Source organism: Microcaecilia unicolor, chromosome 1 (genome assembly GCF_901765095.1).
Source record: "Microcaecilia unicolor chromosome 1, aMicUni1.1, whole genome shotgun sequence".
NCBI classification, from domain to species: domain Eukaryota; kingdom Metazoa; phylum Chordata; class Amphibia; order Gymnophiona; family Siphonopidae; genus Microcaecilia; species Microcaecilia unicolor.
In genome coordinates, this window is record NC_044031.1 from 66052129 (window position 1) to 66069794 (window position 17666).

Sequence of the window (17666 nt, forward strand, 5' to 3'; positions counted from 1 at the left end):
TGGAAATACTGCATTTTTCTCCAGTTTCAGCCAGGCAGCAGAGAGAGAAAAAGCTCTCTTCACTGACAGGCAGATGATCAAAAGCCCCACGCTGTTCCAAACAGTGCTCTAAATATAGCGTTGTAACAACGTGGGGCGTTATTAGACCTATGATCAGAGATAATGACATGCAAATTTAAGCATGCAATTATCTCTGATCATGGGGTAGAAGTGCTGGAGAATTGTGCCTGAGCATGCGCTCAGCACAAACCTCCCGCATTTGTTTGACAGGTCTGGGCTGTCAAAAGCCCAGACCTGTCAAACACAGGGGCTGGAGGTCCATGGGACCACCAGACCCAAACTACCCCTGCTCTGAGCAAGGCTAGCTCCCTCCTCCAATTCAAGGTAGGGGGGTAGGGGGATTGACACTGGACCACCAGGGACCCCTTGCTAATGCTGGGGGGGGGGGGGCTGGAGACCCACCGGATCTCCAGTCCTCCCTGAACTGTGTCGGCGGGGGGGGGGGGGGTCGGTCACCCACTGGGCCACCAGGGACTTTTTAGAAATGCTGAGGGGAGTTAGGGGGGACTGGAAACCCACCGGATCTCCAGCCCTCCCTGAACTTGGGGGGGGGGGGTGTCATCAGGGGTACCGGAGGTCTGCCGGACCTCTAGCCCCCTGTCGCTGGGGGGGGTCATCAGTTCCTGGGGGGGTTTGCTTCATTGGGGGGGAATGGGGGCCTGCTAACATATAAATGCATGCTGGACAGGGCTCACCATTCCTCCCCAATGATCTGCAAACCCCTCAGCCAGCGACCCAATCTTTGGCACGCTGGGTCGCTGGTCTTTGGGGATGAATAGGTTTAGCATGCATTTGCATGCTATTTTCGCTAAGAGCCCTGTTTTGCATGCTAGTTGCGTTCAGAGCACGTTGTTTCACGCACTTGGGGACTCTGATCATGGGGCGGAAGCAAACGCAGGCGCTAGAATGGCGCTAACAGCTTCTAGCGCCGGCGTTTGCTTCTGATCATCCGTATGTGAGACTCTCTGAGCAGTTATATTCTGTAACCTGTGAGCAGCTATATTTCCTGTACTTCTCAGGCACTATCCAGGTAGTGATAAAATGTTTAGATGGTTTTCTAATTGATCCTTATTCAGTTACCTTTTATTTTCCATCTGTTTTTATAGTTCACTGTTCAATATTTTTATGACATAAGTACATAAGTACATAAGTAGTGCCATACTGGGAAAGACCAAAGGTCCATCTAGCCCAGCATCCTGTCACCGACAGTGGCCAATCCAGGTCAAGGGCACCTGGCACGCTCCCCAAACGTAAAAACATTCCAGACAAGTTATACCTAAAAATGAGGAATTTTTCCAGTCCATTTAATAGCGGTCTATGGACTTGTCCTTTAGGAATCTATCTAACCCCTTTTTAAACTCCGTCAAGCTAACCGCCCGTACCACGTTCTCCGGCAATGAATTCCAGAGTCTAATTACACGTTGGGTGAAGAAAAATTTTCTCCGATTCGTTTTAAATTTACCACACTGTAGCTTCAACTCATGCCCTCTAGTCCTAGTATTTTTGGATAGCGTGAACAGTCGCTTCACATCCACCCGATCCATTCCACTCATTATTTTATACACTTCTATCATATCTCCCCTCAGCCGTCTCTTCTCCAAGCTGAAAAGCCCTAGCCTTCTCAGCCTCTCTTCATAGGAAAGTCGTCCCATCCCCACTATCATTTTCGTCGCCCTTCGCTGTACCTTTTCCAATTCTACTATATCTTTTTTGAGATACGGAGACCAGTACTGAACACAATACTCCAGGTGCGGTCGCACCATGGAGCGATACAACGGCATTATAACATCCGCACACCTGGACTCCATACCCTTCCTAATAACACCCAACATTCTATTCGCTTTCCTAGCCGCAGCAGCACACTGAGCAGAAGGTTTCAGCGTATCATCGACGACGACACCCAGATCCCTTTCTTGATCCGTAACTCCTAACGCGGAACCTTGCAAGACGTAGCTATAATTCGGGTTCCTCTTACCCACATGCATCACTTTGCACTTGTCAACATTGAACTTCATCTGCCACTTGCACGCCCATTCTCCCAGTCTCGCAAGGTCCTCCTGTAATCGTTCACATTCCTCCTGCGACTTGACGACCCTGAATAATTTAATTTTGTGTCATCGGCGAATTTAATTACCTCACTAGTTATTCCCATCTCTAGGTCATTTATAAATACATTAAAAAGCAACGGACCCAGCACAGACCCCTGCGGGACCCCACTAACTACCCTCCTCCACTGAGAATACTGGCCACGCAATCCTACTCTCTGCTTCCTATCTTTCAACCAGTTCTTAATCCATAATAATACCCTACCTCCGATTCCATGACTCTGCAATTTCTTCAGGAGTCTTTCGTGCGGCACTTTGTCAAACGCCTTCTGAAAATCCAGATATACAATATCAACCGGCTCCCCATTGTCCACATGTTTGCTTACCCCCTCAAAAAAATGCATTAGATTGGTGAGGCAAGACTTCCCTTCACTAAATCCGTGCTGACTTTGTCTCATCAGTCCATGTTTTTGTATATGCTCTGCAATTTTATTCTTAATAATAGCCTCCACCATCTTGCCCGGCACCGACGTCAGACTCACCGGTCTATAATTTCCCGGATCTCCTCTGGAACCTTTCTTAAAAATCGGAGTAACATTGGCTACCCTCCAGTCTTCCGGTATTACACTCGATTTTAGGGACAGATTGCATATTTCTAACAGTAGCTCCGCAAGTTCATTTTTTAGTTCTATTAATACTCTGGGATGAATACCATCAGGTCCCGGTGATTTACTACTCTTCAGCTTGCTGAACTGACCCATTACATCCTCCAAGGTTACAGAGAATTTGTTTAGTTTCTCCGACTCCCCCGCTTCAAATATTCTTTCCGGCACCGGTGTCCCCCCCAAATCCTCCTCGGTGACAACGAACCTTTTTTAGTTTATTGTCTCTGCTTGTCTGGACTGACTGAGAATCCTGGTAGTTTGTGTGTTGGGTCTATGAGTGCTTTCAAGGACCTGTGGGACCACTGGGAGCATGGTCCCAGTAACCTAGAAATCACCGGGTATTACTTGAGAGTGGGAGACTCGCCCAGAGGCGGTTGGGACCCAGTCAGTGGGAGGAGGGTGCTAGTGTAGAGCACAAGCGGCAGGTGTAGGAGGATCTGAGCTGTGCTGGGGATAGATCATGTAAGTAGCTGCAGGGTTAGCCTCATACGGGTGACTAGGCATTCCATGACAACTTCTTTATCTCACTAACTGCTTTACAACTATATTGTATTTTCAATTAAAAACTGCACTGGCATACAGTACAAACTATGGATACTCGTAATCTAAAAAAAATCTATGGGAGCAATTTTTAAATTAAACATGAAGCTTGCAGTCTTGCAGGTATGCTCTGGAACTGTAAATACATATTCAAATGGAAACCCAATTTACAGCACAGACCAGTTATAATAAAGACCATAAGTACTTTTGCTCCAGTGACTTTATCCTAGCTTTTCCTGCCCCTTTTTGAGCACCAGTAAAAGTTCTCATATTGCCCTATAGTGAGAGGGACAGTGTTCAGGAGAGGAGGAGTGGCCTAGTGGTTAGAGCACTGGTTTTGCAATCCAGAGGTGGACGGTTCAAATCCCACTGCTGCTCCTTGTGATCTTGGGCAAGTCACTTAACCCTCCATTGCCTCAGATACAAACTTAGATTGTGAGCCCTCCTGGGATAGAGAAATATCCAGAGTACCTGAATGTAACTCACCTTGAGCTACTACTGAAAAGGTGTGAGCAAAATCTAAATAAATAAATACATGGCTAAATAGCTATTTATGCACATAAAAAGTAGGACTGTATGGAATATTTGATTCAATACTGCCCTGAATACATTATTCATATTCAGCTGAATAGTAATACAAATAATTGGGACTTCTACTACTACAAATCATTTCTATAGCGCTACCAGTCGTACGCAGCGTTTCACAATTTAACATGAAGAAAAGACAGTCCCTGCTCAAAAGAGCTTACAATCTAAATCAGGACAGACAGAGAGGACAAATAAGGGATAAGGGTAGGCAGTGCGTTTTTTTCTAGCCAAAAAGGTGCCGGTACTCAAATGCTAGGCCACCCTTCAGGGTTGGGGTGATGACTGAGCAATCCACCCCACAATAGCTAGGCCACCTGCAACCAGTCAGAGAATTTATGACAAGGCAGTAAAATTGACCCATGGACCCCAAGTTTTAATGAAAGAGCTCAGGCTCTACACTCTTTCATTAAAACTTGGGGTCCATGGGTCAATTTTAGCAGACAATGGAAAAGGTGCCGGTACTCAATACCCCCAAGTACCCCCTCAAAAAAAGCCCTGAGGGTAGAACAGACAAGACACATAGGGAAAAGGACACTTGTGGTGGTAAATCTACTGTGCTAAATCCTACTTGCTAGCCAATATTCAGTGCTATCTGATATAGCCGGCTATCTGCGAATATTCAAGTGCTGTCCAGCCATGTTTAGCGGGCATATCAGACTGCATAAATAATAACTTAACCAGCCAGCGCTGAATATTCACTTAGCTGGTTAAATATGAACCGGCCAAAAAAAATGGATATTCAATGCTGGTCACCAGAAAAGGGCCCGGCACTAAATATCTGGGGTCAACGCCGTCTCCCACAGTCTAAATATTGGGCTTTTGATCTCTGATTTCACTTTGCTTCTTTTATTGTTTGTTATGTTAAAGCTCAATGCCCATTATTCGTATTCAGCCGAATAATATTTTTCATTATTTGTATTTGGTTGAGTAGTAAAATATGCTATTCAGAACAGCTCTAATAAAAAGCTTTGAAAATTGTCTTCTATATAAAACATATTACAATATGTTCACATAACAACATTCTATAATTAACTGTAGATACTGGAATTTGTAATCCTATATAATAAAACGCACCTCCAACATTCTGAAGCTGACTGCATGGCTGAGGCATTCCTGCTCTCTGTATCCATCTCCTGAATTGACATCACGTACTTCCGGGTTCATCACAAGCAGAAGTGACCAACCACACAAGGTTTCTCGGCTTCAGAATGTTGGAAGTGCATTCTATTAAATAGGATTGGTCAGTTCCTTGAAGCACAGCCAGAGCTCAGCGTCCTGCACAGTAATGCTCAGACACTAGAGAGAAAGGGGAGGGGCCTGATACCAGCGAGAGGGAGGGAAGGGGGCCGTATCTCTGTCTCACACACACACACACACTCTCTCTCTCTCTCTCAGTCAATGTCTTTCTCTCTCTCACTCTCACACACTGTCTCTCACACACTCTATGTCTCACACTGTATCACATTCACTCTCTATGTGTCACACAGTCACTCACACACTCTCTTGGTTTCATACACTCAGTCTCACAGAGAGTCTGTGTCTCACACACACTCTCTCGCACACACTGTATCTGTGTGAAACACAGTCTCTCTCTCTCTCTCTCTCTCACAGTGTCTCAAGTACGCACTTGCAGACACTCATTCTCACACATATTCTCTTACCCAGACTCACGCTCTCTCTCTCACACACACACTCGCACATTCACTCTCTCTCTCTCACACACAGTCACTCTCACATACACTCTCTCAAACATACACACTCCAAGGAAAACCTTGCTAGCGCCCGTTTCATTTGTATCAGAAACGGGCCTTTTTTACTAGTATCATATATTTTGGTTTGAAATGGCATGATTTACAAACACTGCACATAAGCAACCTTCCATACCTCTTTTGATTTGTTAGAAATCTTTAGCATTCTATCAATGTATTCTTTTGCTTTATCGTTTCGACCCACAAGCCACAGGAATATTGCTCCATAATATAATGCTTTGATTCCAGCAGTCTTCTGAAGTTCTTTTAGTTTATTTTCTAGTTCCAAAACAGCATCCCGGTCTAAAAATGAAAAGAAAACCAGCTGTTAAGCAAATATCTATACTATTTGTAAGAAACCAGAATAAAAGGATAATTTTATATATCATGGAGGGGCATAATCGAAAGGGACGCCCAAGTTTTGCTGAGGACGTCCTCGTAAAACGTCCCAGAGGAGGGGCGGGGAAATCCGTATTATTGAAACAAGATGGACATCCATCTTTTGTTTCGATAATACGGTCGGGGACGCCCAAATCTTGATATTTAGGTCGTCCTTAGAGATGGAAGTCCCTAGACTTGGTCGTTTCTGATTTTCGGCAATAATGGAAACAGTGGCGTAGCCAAGGGTGGGCCTAGGTGGGCCCAGGCCCACCCACTTTGGGCTAAGGCCCACCTAGTAGCAGCACACCTATGAAGTGGTTAGCAGGGATCCCCCAAGTCTCACCAGCCAAATCCTCCCCAAAACTGACCCTCCTGCATACCTTGTAAATAGCAGATCTTCACTTGCAGCGAGTAAATAGCAGATCTTCACTTGCAGTGAGCAGCGACTGATAGATACTGCTCGCACCGGCTCCACAGCCTTCCTTCTGATGTATTCCCACCTGTGCGGAAAAAGGAAGTTGCACCAGAGGGAAGGCTATGGGATGAACATGAGCAGTGTGTATTAATTGCTGCTCGCTGCCGGTGAAAATCTGCTATTTAAAAGGTATGCAGGGGAGGGGGGATATTTGCGAGACCATATGGCAGGCAAGAGAGGGAGACACCAAATCCATCATGGGTCCTGGCCCACCCAAAATTGGGTGTCTGGCTATACGCCCCTGAATGGAAACCAAGGACGCGCATCTGAGAAACGACCAAATGCAAGCCCTTTGGTCGTGGGAGGAGCCAGCATTCGTACTGCACTGGTCCCCCTCACATGTCAGGACACCAAGCGGGCACCCTAGGGGGCACTGCAGTGGACTTCAGAAATTGCTCCCAGGTACATAGCTCCCTTACCTTGTGTGCTGAGCCTGCCAACCCCCCCCCCCAAACCCCACTACCCACAACTGTACACCACTACCATAGCCCTTACGGGTGAAGGGGGGGCACCCCTATAACAAAAGATTATATATCACAGTGCAGTGTTTGAAAAAAAAAAATCAAAAAACAATTTTTATCATTTTTATCATTTGCAAGTAGTGCTCAGTGACTGGACAACCACCATTAGACTGACTAGCAGCCTTTAAATGTGTTGTGCCTGATAGTACATCGTTGCACTATGCCTCCCACCTACCTAAGATGTTATATTATAGCTACTATTGATGATGTTTAAATTCCTTGTCGCAAACTGAAAAGACATGTGAAAAACCACTTAACTTGGTGCTTTGCAGATTAATTCAGCCATAGCTAGTGGAAGTTCCAGTCACTGTAATAACGTGCAGTAAAACAAAAAATTGTGGAACTTCTGATCCAGTTCCCTGTTGTTATATATCCTTGGTTCCCTACATGCAAGCATGTTTCGCTGTAGCATCATCAGGGGAATGCCATTCTGAAATAAAAATAATGTTTGCCACAATAAGGCTCAAGAGCAATACTCATGCTCGATATTGTATAACAATCTTGTGTCGTGCGACTCAATTCTTTCCTTATTGTCAACTCAATAATGCATCACAGTGTATAATATATAATGGCTACCTTCAGGCAGGAACAACACAATCTCCTCTCTCTCTCTCGTTCGGCCGGAACGCCGGCATATGCACAGTAGTTACATTTTCTTAACTCCTCCTATCCTTTCAAATGTTGGGGAGGTGTGTCAAAGCCCACCAATCAATTTCCTTATTGAGTCCTAATGGGGTTACCGTTTGCCGCTGATAAATGAGACGCTGCTCCTTTTGCATTAATATTGACACTATATCCCCCTTAAAGTCCATAGGCAGTTGGTAGGGGACTGCAAACGACAGGTCCTTTAGTTCATGTTTGGTATCTACCCAACATGAGACTAATGGGGCTTCATTTTTCTGCATGCGCAAATTACTCAAATGTTCCGCTATCCAAAAGGTCCAAGATGGCCGCCGCACTGGATGTGTGAACGAGAGCTCTGGAGATTTCCTGTTTTGAGTTCGTCCCAAGGAGCGCTCCCCGTGAGAAATGGGGAAGAGGAAAGGTAAAACAGTAGCTCCTACCTCTTCGAGCGCTGTTTCTGGTCCCGCCTTGGTACAACCCACGCTGGAAATATTTGGAATCCGTCCACCGGGACCGACAGACACTGCCTCTAGAATCTCCGAAGTGGCAGTTATGGAGCACAGTACCGAGGGCGCTACTCTTAGCCCTCTTGCAGGATTGACCCCGCCACAACCTGGAAGCAAAGGCGGACGGGAAGTAGCGTTGCTGGAACAGGCGTCCGAGGAGGTCAACCTAACATCGGCGGTAGGAGGTCCGGTCCAGGCCTCTACTCCAGGTATGAATACAGCGTCAAGGGGATATTTGCCCCTAGCCTTAACCCATGAAACGCTGTTTTCTGGGTTAGGAGGAGGTGGTGTTGAAAAACCTGCAGTAATCACTATGGATGTGATTTGGGAGGCCATACAGGGGCTGAATATATCCCTTCAACGTATGTTTAATGCTACTCAGACTGAAATAAGACAATTGAAGGAAAAATCTGAGCAGCACACCACTAGACTGGATCTCCATCAAGAAAAACTTTCAAATGTTGATTCTAGATTGCAGTCTATTCAAACAACAGTGGTGGCTACCATAAAAGAGAACACAATCCAAGCTAGGAAATTGGAGTATATAGAAAACCAGAATAGAAGAAATAATCTTCGAATACTTAATTTCCCTACATCTGCATTTATTACATCAACTGAACTATTGAAAAAAATATTTTTTGGAAGTTCTGGATATTCTTGCTGAAAGTCACCCTATGGTGACTAAAACGCAGTATATTAAAAAATCTCCAGTTACTACTATTGAACCAGAAACTCCTCAAGATAATCTGACTGATTTTCTAGAGCAGTCTGAAATTTCAAATCGAGCTACATTGCTTGTGACATTTGCTTTGGACTCGGATAAAAGTTTTATCTTGCGGTCTTATTTCAGAAAAATGAACATTAATTTTATGGGTGAGAAAGTTCGTATCTTTCCGGACTTTGCTAAAGAAACTCAGACCAGGAGAAGGGAGATATTGGCACTTAAGCCGAGAGTCCTTTCACTGGGTGGAACTTTTGTGCTTAGATACCCATGTAGATGTTTGATATCCTTAAATGAGGTTATCTTTTTTTCTGTCCTATAAAATTAAGAGACTTTCAAGCTCATTTTCAAAGCACTTAGCCTCCCAAAGTTCCATAGAAACCTATGGCACTTAGCCTCCCAAAGTGCTTTGAAAATATTCCTCTTTGTCATCAATGAATCTTTTCCACAGGACAATATGGACAGCATATATAGACGGATACACAAATAGCTGCTCAAAACGAGCCATGTATAAGCACGCCACAGTGGGAGCCACCGTGGTGCCCATGGCTACACTACATACCTGCAGATAATGGTGATCCTCAAATTGAAAATAATTTTTCAAAATGACCTGTTGTGCCATAAGATTCATTAATGCAATTTTCTCACCAGAGTAATCCATCATCCCCAACTGTTGATCAATAAATCGTAAGGCTTGGTTTTGGGGTATCATGGTGTGCAGTGATCGTACATTCATGGAAGCCAAAATTATAGGACTGGTCATTTGTGGCAAATCCTGAAGAATTGTTATAAAATGCGTGGAATCCCTCAAATATAAGGGTATATCCAATATCGACGGTTGTAAATGGTAATCCAAAAACTGAGAAAGGGGCTCATTTAGTGAGTTGTTACAGGTCACAATGGGCCTTCCTGGGAGGTCCAGCAATGTCTTATGTATTTTGGGGACAAAGCGAATCTGAGGTGTCTTTGGATAAGCCATATATAAATATTGAAATTCCTTGCTAGAAATTGTACCCCTGATGTTGGCTTCTTGTAAAAATGCTCTAATATCCTTCTGGTTCTGTATTGTTGGATCAGAATCCAGGAGTCCATAGAAATTTGGATCCCCTAATTGGTACAATGCTTCCGCTCTATATTTGCTGGTGTCTTGCACCACAACTCCCCCTCCCTTATCAGCTTTCTGTATTGTAATAGTGGTATCTTATTGCAGTTGAGTAATAGCCAATTTTTGAGACTGGGTTAAATTACTGTATGAATATTGTCGTCTATGTTCCATATTATCCGAGTCCCATAATACCAGTTTTTGGAACGTCTGTATCACCGCATCAGGGGGTCCAGGGGGCATCCAAGTCGATGGAATGTGATATTTACTAAAAATGTAGTAGTTTCCATAGGTTGCCACTCAGAGGTCTCGTTATAAAAATGAGCTCTCAGTTTCAATTTCCTGAAAAATCTGTATAAGAACGAACGATAATCCCAACTGAAGGACTTCCATTTGAGGTGGTGTCAAGATTTTTTCCAATAAGTTGTATACTATTCTCTCTGTCCCCACAGTTTGTGGCGTCCTCGGTCAGACCCGGAGGGGAGTTGAGGTGGTTCCCCCAGCGGAAGGGGTTCTTCTGTTGGTAAAAAAGATTGGGTAGAGGAAGTATTTTTATTTAGAGCACCTCTAGTGGTGCTAGCTAATGTTTTGGCAATATTACTGGAATGGGGAATATCTTCACCTGATGAAGGTGTTTGTGAAACCTACCCTCTTCATGCGCTTGTATCTTCTTGAGCACCTATTGCAGTCCATCCATGGGTACACATACCCACGGGTGTAGTCCCTCTCGTCCCGTTTAAACTTGGCTTTTCTGTGCTCTGAACTCTTGGGAATACTTATCCATGTTTTTCAAATGCGTTTGATGTTGTATGTCAAAGGCTTCCTTTTCCATGGATGATTGTAATTCCTCACAGATCTTATTCAAATGCGCTTGCTGTTGGTCTAATTGGGTTTGTAATTTATCAATAGATAATAGCATGAGATCGAGGGAACATCATGTTATGGCCACATTCCAATTAGTGACAAATTCCTTGTCGTCCAAAAACCGGGGTTCTTTGTTCCACCTTAAACCCCTAGGTACCCTCTGATTATGACAGTATTCAGCTAGTGTTTCAATGTGGTATTTTATGTATTAAGACATTCCACCAACTGTGAATCGGCCCGGGTGGTATATGGCATTTGCTGCCCCTGTGAAAAATGGTATATCGGGCAAACTAAACAAAGAATAAAAGATTGGATAGCAGAACATTTGAGTAATTTGTGCATGCAGAAAAATGAAGCCCCATTAGTCTCACATTGGGTAGATACCAAACATGAACTAAAGGACCTGTCATTTGTAGTCCTCTACCAACTGCCTATGGACTTTAAGGGGGATATAGTGTCAATATTAATGCAAAAGGAGCAGCGTCTCATTTATCAGTGGCAAACGGTAACCCCATTAGGACTCAATAAGGAAATTGATTGGTGGGCTTTGACACACCTCCCCAACATTTAAAAGGATAGGAGGAGTTAAGAGAATGTAACTACTGTGCATAAGCCGGTGTTCTGGCCGAACGAAAGAGAGGAGATTGTGTTGTTCCTGCATGAAGGTAGCCGTTATACATTATACACTGTGATGCATTATATACTGTGATGTATTATTGAGTTGACAATAAGGAAAAAATTGAGTCGCACGCACAAGATTGTTAAACAATATCGAGCATGAGTATTGCTCTTGAGCCTCATTGTGGCAAACATTATTTTTATTTCAGAATGGCATCCCCCTGATGATGCTACAGCGAAACATGCTTGCATGTAGGGAACCAAGGATATATAACAACAACAGGGAACTGGATCAGAAGCTCCACAATATTTTGTTTTACTGCACGTTATTACAGTGACTGGGACTTCCACTAGCTACGGCTGAATTAATCTGCAAAGCACCAAGTTAAGTGGTTTTTCAAGTGTCTTTTCAGTTTGCGACAAGGAATTTAAACATCATCAATAGTAGCTATAATATAACATCTTAGGTAGGTGGGAGGGGCATAGTGCAATGATGTACTATCAGGCACAACACATTTAAAGGCTGCTAGTCAGTCTAATGGTGGTTATCCAGTCACTGAGCACTACTTGCAAATGATAAAAATTATAAAAATTGTTTTTTTATTTTTATTTTTTTCAAACACTGCACTGTGATATATAATCTTTTGTTATAGGGAGTTTGTTAGTGTACACTAAGTTGAGTAGAAAACCCGAAGGATTATTCATACCCCGGAAGTGTTAACTATTCAATTTTAACTGCCAGACCCTCGACCATTCTTCTAATTTTTGGAGATCCCTTCTCATCATTTCTACTCCCTCCAGGGTATCCTCTATTGGCTATCTTTGTGCCATCTGCAAAAAGGCAAACCTTTCCTTCCAACCCTTCAGCAATATCTCTCACAAATATATTAAACAGAATAGGCCCAGCACTGAGCCCTGGGGAACTCCACTGCTCACCTTCCTTTCCTCCGAGCAGATTCCATTTACCACCAACCTCTGCCACATGTCGGTCAACCACTTTCTTATCCAATTCACCACTTTTAGTCCTAATTTCAACCCTTTCAGCTTATTTACGAGTCTTCTGTGGGGGACCGTATCAAACCTCCTTTTACTGAGACTGTGGTTTTCTTCCATCACTGCCGTAACTAGGACATCTACTTTCAGGAAGCAGAGGAGCCTATCAAGGTCCTTCCGAGGTCAGGGATAGAACCTGCCAAGGATCTTAGTACCCCATAGGATACCATCTGGTGCCTCCACTCTGACAGTATCATTTAGGAAAGAGCCCTATGCAAGGGAAAGGCCTTGGACAGTTCCCACAGTGCCTCAAGAGTGGATTTCCAAGTTCTGCATCTGCCTGAAGAACCACTGCAGTATGACTCAGTGATCTCAATTCTTCAACCAAATGATCAAGTTCTTTGCTCTGGAACAAAGCTCCTTTGAGCAGGGACTGTCCTTCTATGTTAAATTGTACAGCGCTGCGTAACCCTAGTAGCACTTTAGAAATGTCAAGTAGTAGTAGTAACAAGAAGGCTACTGGGGAATCCTCCTCTCAGAGAAGAGTCCCCTTCTCCTGACCCAAGGGACCCTCAAGATCATCATCCACTGGCTACCAGGGAAGCTCCAGGGAGAATGTCAGCAGGCCGAGAATCTGATCCATCCCAGAGCCCTTGCTCTGCCATCTCAGTCTCTTGACATCATGCTTCAGGGGCCCCAAGGCCACCAAGAACTGTAGTCCTCCCAGGGCATCAGAAAGCAGCCCAAGGTGGGGAATTGGCCCCTCATCAAGACCTACCTCACAAAGTCAGCAACATCCAACATCTACTGTGGCCCTAGGTCCCCCTGGGGCCTCCCATGATGAAGAGGCACTGACTGTGTGGGAGCAGGCCCCCATCAATCTTCACCTCATTAGCATCTTGCTCTTCTATAGGACCTACATTTTGGTAGGAAACACCAGAAGAGGAACAAAATGTTCTGAAGTGCAGAAAGTAGTCCAAAGAAGAGCAGAACACACGGCTTAGTATGATAAATAGGCTTTATTTGTGCTACTCTGTAATGTACCGATGTGGCCACGTTTTGCTTCTCTTGAATGAAAGAAATGGTTGCTGTGTTTCTGTTTACCCTGCAAGCTGAAAGGCTGACTGTTGTTGATTCATTGGATTTTACCTATTGCGTGTTTGTGCTCTTTGGGACCGCAATAGCTGTTTTAGCCCCTGACATCATGTTATGAGAATCAGATGCTCAACAATCTATTTATTTATTTATCTATTTATGAAATTTATGTCTCAAATAAAATATGAATTAGGTTGAAACCTGGGAGCATTTAGAATATTTTTTTTCCTGTGCCTAGATCAAATGAGAAAGATGGTTTGTGGGAGTTTGCTCTTTTTGTTTTGTGGAATGCAGTGGTATATTTTAAAAATGCACTTAATATTGTTTATTACTACCATAAATGAACAAAATAACATATTGCTCAACAACATCCACTTCATGACAAAATTGGGATGAAGCAAGCAAAAACACACTAAACAAAATAGTGCCATTCAAAATAAAAACAAGAAATAAAAAACAATCATGTCCATGGCTTAATGATGAGCTACTACATATGAAAAAATTATGTAGGAAATTAGAAAGGAAAGGGACCAAAAACAAAACGGACATAAGAAAGACCATATGGAGGAAAGCTATAAGAGAATACAAACATAACAAAAAGAAAGCTAAAGTAGAATACTACAGCACATATGCGAATCCAGAACAGATTACCATGAAAAAATTATTCAAACTTATGAACAGTCTACTGAATACCCAAGCTGCACTAGCATCAACAGAAACAGCACTAACTGCAGATGAACTTGCACAATATTTCAAACAACAAATTGCAAAGATAAGATTAAACCTTGCAATAACACAGACGTCATCAAAGACTTCTTACACAAATGTGAAACCAATAGTGATCACATCACAGCAGACAGAACTTGGTCCTCCTTTAAAATACCCACAATCAGCACAGTTAAAAAATTACTGATAAAATATGCACATGCAAACTGTCTGCTAGATAACTGCCCCAGCTATATGATGAAAAATCCACCAGACTGGTTCACCGAAGGCTTTACCGAACACATCATATACATGTTTTCGAATGGCCAGTTCTCATCTGACAAGGGCAACATTGTACTTACCGCAATCCCTAAAAACACCACTAGTAAGATTGGTGATCTCACAAACTACAGACCAGTGGCCTCAATACCACTACTAACCAAAATGATGGAGGTTCTGGTAGCACAACAACTAATGGAATACTTGACACAATTCTCAATCCTTCATAACTTTCAATCAGGTTTCAGACCACTACACAGTTCAGAGACGGTCATAACCACTCTGATAACAAAGTTCAGAAGTTTAATATGCCAAGGACAGAAAATATTACTACTACAATTCGACATGTCAAGTGCGTTTGACCTAGTAGACCACACAACACTAATGGCCGTGCTCGACAATATGGGAATCAGCGGTGCGGTGGCAGCATGGTTCAATATTTTTTTTAACGAACAGATCCTACATTGTAAAGATGTCTAACCAGCTGTCAACCTCCTGGATCTCTGAATGTAGGGTACCACAGGGATCTCCAATATCACCCATATTCTTCAATGTTATGATGGCTCCATTTTGCAAAAAACTAGAATTAATGGGCTTCAACCCATTCATATATGCAGATGATGTTACCATCTACTTACCTTTCAATGACGTAGAGGGGCATAATCGAACGGCGCCAGCCAAATAGATGGCCAGTCATCTTCGGGGCCAGCTCCGCAAAGGGGCGGAGCAAACCATATTATCGAAGAAAATGGCCGGCCATCTTTTCTTTCGATAATACGGTTGGGGCCGGCTAAATCTCAACATTTAGGTCAAATGTTGAGATCACCAGGTTTAGAGATGGCAGGCATCGGTTTTCGGCCATAATGGAAACTGGGCCCAGCCATCTCAAACCTGGCGAAATGCAGGGTATTTGGTCATGGGAGGAGCCAGCATTTGTAGTGCACCGATCCCCCTGACATGCCAGGACACCAACCGGGCACCCTAGGGGGCACTTTTAAAAATTAAAAATAAAAATTGCTCCCAGGTGCATAGCTCCCTTCCCTTGTGTGCTGAGCCCCCCAAAACCCACTACCCACAACTCTACACTACTACCATAGCCCTAAGGGGTGAAGGGGGGCACCTACATGTGGGTTTTGGGGGGGGGGTTGGAGGGCTCACATTTATCACCACAAGTGTAACAGGTAGGGGGGGATGGGCCTGGGTCCACCTGCCTGAAGTGCACTGCACCCACAAAAAACTGCTCCAGGTACCTGCATACTGCTGTCAGGGAGCTGGGTATGACATTTGAGGCTGGTAAAAAAATGTGTAAAAAAATTTTTTTTTGGGTGGGAAGGGGTTGGTGACCACTGGGGGAGTAAGGGGAGGTGATCCCCGATTCCCTCCGGTGGTCATCTGGTCAATTGGGGCACTTTTTTGAGGCTTGGTCGTGAAAATAAATGGACCAAGTGAAGCCGGCGAAATGCTCATCAGAGCCGGCCATATTTTTTCCATTATCGGGCGATCAGGCCATCTCATAACCACGCCCCCGTCCCTCCTTCTGTACCCTGCCAAAACGCCCCCTTGAAGTTTCGCCAGCTCCGCAACGGAAAGCAGTTGGTGCTGGCTACAATCGGCTTTTGATTTTACCAATTTGGCCGGGTTCAGGAGATGGCTGGCCATCTCCCGATTTGTATCTGATGATGGCCGGCGGTCTCTTTCGAAAATAAGCTGGATTATCACAGAAATAATGGACCTTATGGAAAATTGGGCCACAATTTTCAAACTCAAGTTAAATAGAGACAAAACCAAATTCCTGGTACTATTCAGTCCACACAACCCCACATCACATCAAACATTAACAGTCAACCACCACACATACCAAATCGAAACACAATTGAACATACTGAGAATTATTCTTGACAAACATCTATCTCTGGACAGTCAAGTATCAGCAGTCGCAGCAAAATGCTTCAGAACCTTATGGAAACTGAGAAGGATCATTCCGACTAATGGTACAATTGATGATATTATCACAACTAGACTATTGCAATGCAGCATATGTAGGATGTAAAGAAAACACACTAACACCACTGCAACCCATCCAAAACATGACAGCAAGACTGATATTTTAAAAAATTGACCGAAAGAGCAACTCCACTGCTTGTAATGCTACATTGGCTCCCAATCAAGGCAAGAATATTCTTTAAAACCAGCACCCTCATTTTCAAAATACTATTTGGAATGTCTTCTGAATATATGCTAGATGTAATAAAACTATCCCCAAGAAATGCAAGCCCAGAAAACAGAAGCTACCTACTCTTTCACCTACCCAACTGCAGAAACACAACCTACAAAATCATCTAAATGGCTGGATTTAGCTATCTGGGATACAAATGGTGGAAATCAATACCCAGGGCCACAAGAAGCATCACTAATTATCTTCAGGTCAGAAGAGACCTGAAGACCTACCTCTTCAAAAAATTCTTTAGTTAACTACATAAGACACCAGTGTTCTTTACCGCATTGTAACTGTAAAATCTTAAAGCAACTTCACCTAACTGTAAATTGTACGCCAGATTGACCCAAAACTTGTTTTTGGATAATAGTGGGACACAAGAATGCATAAATAAATAAAAAGGAAATTTGGATATAGTATAGTGAAAAATACTGAAAAAATTCAGAAGTAATTAAACTTACCAACGATTTCACTTTTCTTATGTGCATAGAGAAGTGATGAAATTGAACACAGTGAAATCTCCGGGACATCTCTAATTGATTCCAGCTCCCTGATAGCTTCTTGCGTACGATCTGTGAAAAAATCTCTTAGTTTGGTAACAATTGTTTAAATAAGATCGAAATAAATTAGTTTTCTACTATAGAAATTCCCATCCAAAATGCCTCTATAATAGGTGCAATATAATAAAAATAATTTGATTTTAAATAACTTTACAATCAGATCCTAGATTTGTTTTAATTACTTCCATCAACAAAGTTTACTTGGTCCCAACGTATCAAAATGTGGTAAAAATAGTTTGGTTACCATAGATGATTCAACCCCTGTAACACAGTAAAACTGGCCAATGTCACCTTAAATGCTATGCTAATGATAGCTAGAATTAATATACAGCCCCTGCACAGTCCGATTAGTAATGGGTTG

At 43.2% G+C, this 17666-nt stretch overlaps 1 protein-coding gene across 1 annotated transcript in view; it reads right to left on the reverse strand.

Annotated features, from left to right (window-relative positions):
• The window catches only part of TTC21A (tetratricopeptide repeat domain 21A), a 294579-nt gene that overhangs the window by 254548 nt on the left and 22365 nt on the right, over window positions 1-17666 (reverse strand). The window contains 2 exon segments of the mRNA XM_030198073.1: window positions 5783-5949; window positions 17207-17317. Of these exon segments, the coding sequence (XP_030053933.1) occupies window positions 5783-5949; window positions 17207-17317 (278 nt within the window).